This window comes from Aplysia californica, unplaced genomic scaffold (genome assembly GCF_000002075.1).
Source record: "Aplysia californica isolate F4 #8 unplaced genomic scaffold, AplCal3.0 scaffold00068, whole genome shotgun sequence".
Taxonomy (NCBI): domain Eukaryota; kingdom Metazoa; phylum Mollusca; class Gastropoda; order Aplysiida; family Aplysiidae; genus Aplysia; species Aplysia californica.
Genome location: NW_004797338.1, coordinates 766732 through 768244, shown reverse-complemented (window position 1 = coordinate 768244; position 1513 = coordinate 766732). Strand labels below are relative to the sequence as shown.

Here is a 1513-nt window from a genome sequence, read left to right as displayed (position 1 = left end):
GGGGGTGATGATGATGTTTTTGCTTTTGGTGTTTGTCTTAGCCATATACATGCAATCTGTTTTTCTCCAAGTAACATACAAACATTTTTTTGTTCGAGTTTTGATGGAATTTAAAAAAATCAAATTCGCTCCTTTTTCTCTGAGTAATTTTGACATTAATCTTTCATTCATAGTTTAACATCACAGAATATATAATACTACAGAGACTTCTCTTTTTTTCATTGTCCTCAATTCCTCGTAATTATATTTGATTCTTACATAAGAAATTACATTATGTGCCCCCCAGCAAACAAGGACACTATTCGTGTAGAAAGGTTGAACCTCCTCGACTACACTGAAGTCGACTCTTCAAAACAAACTTCAGTCATTCCGATCTTACTTAACAACGTTTTATTTATAACAAGAGTAAATAAAATGAACAATATGCCTATCCAGGCCACATGTACACAATTACTAGTATGCCGCCACAAATATTATGGATAATCCAATTTGAACTAAACCAAAAACCAAAAATAGAAACAGGCTGCACAGTTATTCGTACATAAGAAATTACGTTCTGTACCCCCCAGCAAACAAGGACACTATTCGTGTTGAGGGGTTGAACCTTCTCGACTACGCTGACGTCGACTCGTTCAATGGTTCAGACTCCATCGAGTGCTGGCTGCACACAGAGGCTGCGGTCCAGCGCTACACAGACGACTTGTGGGAGGCTCTTGCCTCAAAGCTCGTCAAGGTCATGTGCTGACTGCTTTTTGTTGTGTTTTGTTATTGCTGTTTCGTTTGGGTTTGTTTTTTTAAAAATAATGATCGCCTGTGGGTGGTTGGAGACTGTTCCTGGTGGGAGGGCGCTACCTCTGTTCTTTCCCTCTTTCGTTTCGGTGTGTCTTTCTTGCTTTTTCACTCCTCCAACTGGCCGCAAAACTCTTAATAAAATACTTATTATACTAAATCACATGATGTCTCCTTTGTGGAAACCTGTTGAGCGCTGCTATTGTAGTGTCATATTTATACACAAAGTGTGATCTCAATTCAGCAAGACAGCCGAAGTATTCCTGTACAATTTGGCATGAAAGCTTAAGGAAAGGTGCTTCTGAAATTGAGCACTTTTTAAATTTCGCCACGTGTGCAACGTTTGTCGTTTTTAACTGTTTTCAGTGTACATGGGGGTAGTGGTAAGCGATTTGAATGGATATAACCATTATTCCTGAACAAACGAAAGTGATACAGTGGAGTCCACTTATAACGAGTCCGGAAAAAACGAGAAGTCTTGTTATAAAGGCACTATTCTAAATCCCCATTTTTTTTCTCCTCTTTACCTTTTTAAACAAAATACTGCTATAGCGCTATCAGACACACTTGCAAGTCGGTTATAGCGGAATATTGCTGCTGCTGTGCACATGGCATAGGGCAATTATACATAATGCTAGACCTCGCCAGTTGAGAAACTTGTTGCTGATCTTGCGAAACAAAGAATAGGAGAGCCCATGTGCGTCAACAATGAAGGCCGGAGCAA

General features: G+C 39.5%; 1 protein-coding gene across 1 annotated transcript in view; it reads left to right on the top strand.

Annotated features, from left to right (window-relative positions):
• The window catches only part of LOC101846633, a 16364-nt gene that overhangs the window by 8196 nt on the left and 6655 nt on the right, over positions 1 to 1513 (top strand). The window contains exon 2 of the mRNA XM_013079915.2: positions 570 to 733. Coding sequence (XP_012935369.1) covers positions 570 to 733 — 164 coding nt within the window. The remainder of the gene's footprint in view (positions 1 to 569; positions 734 to 1513) is intronic.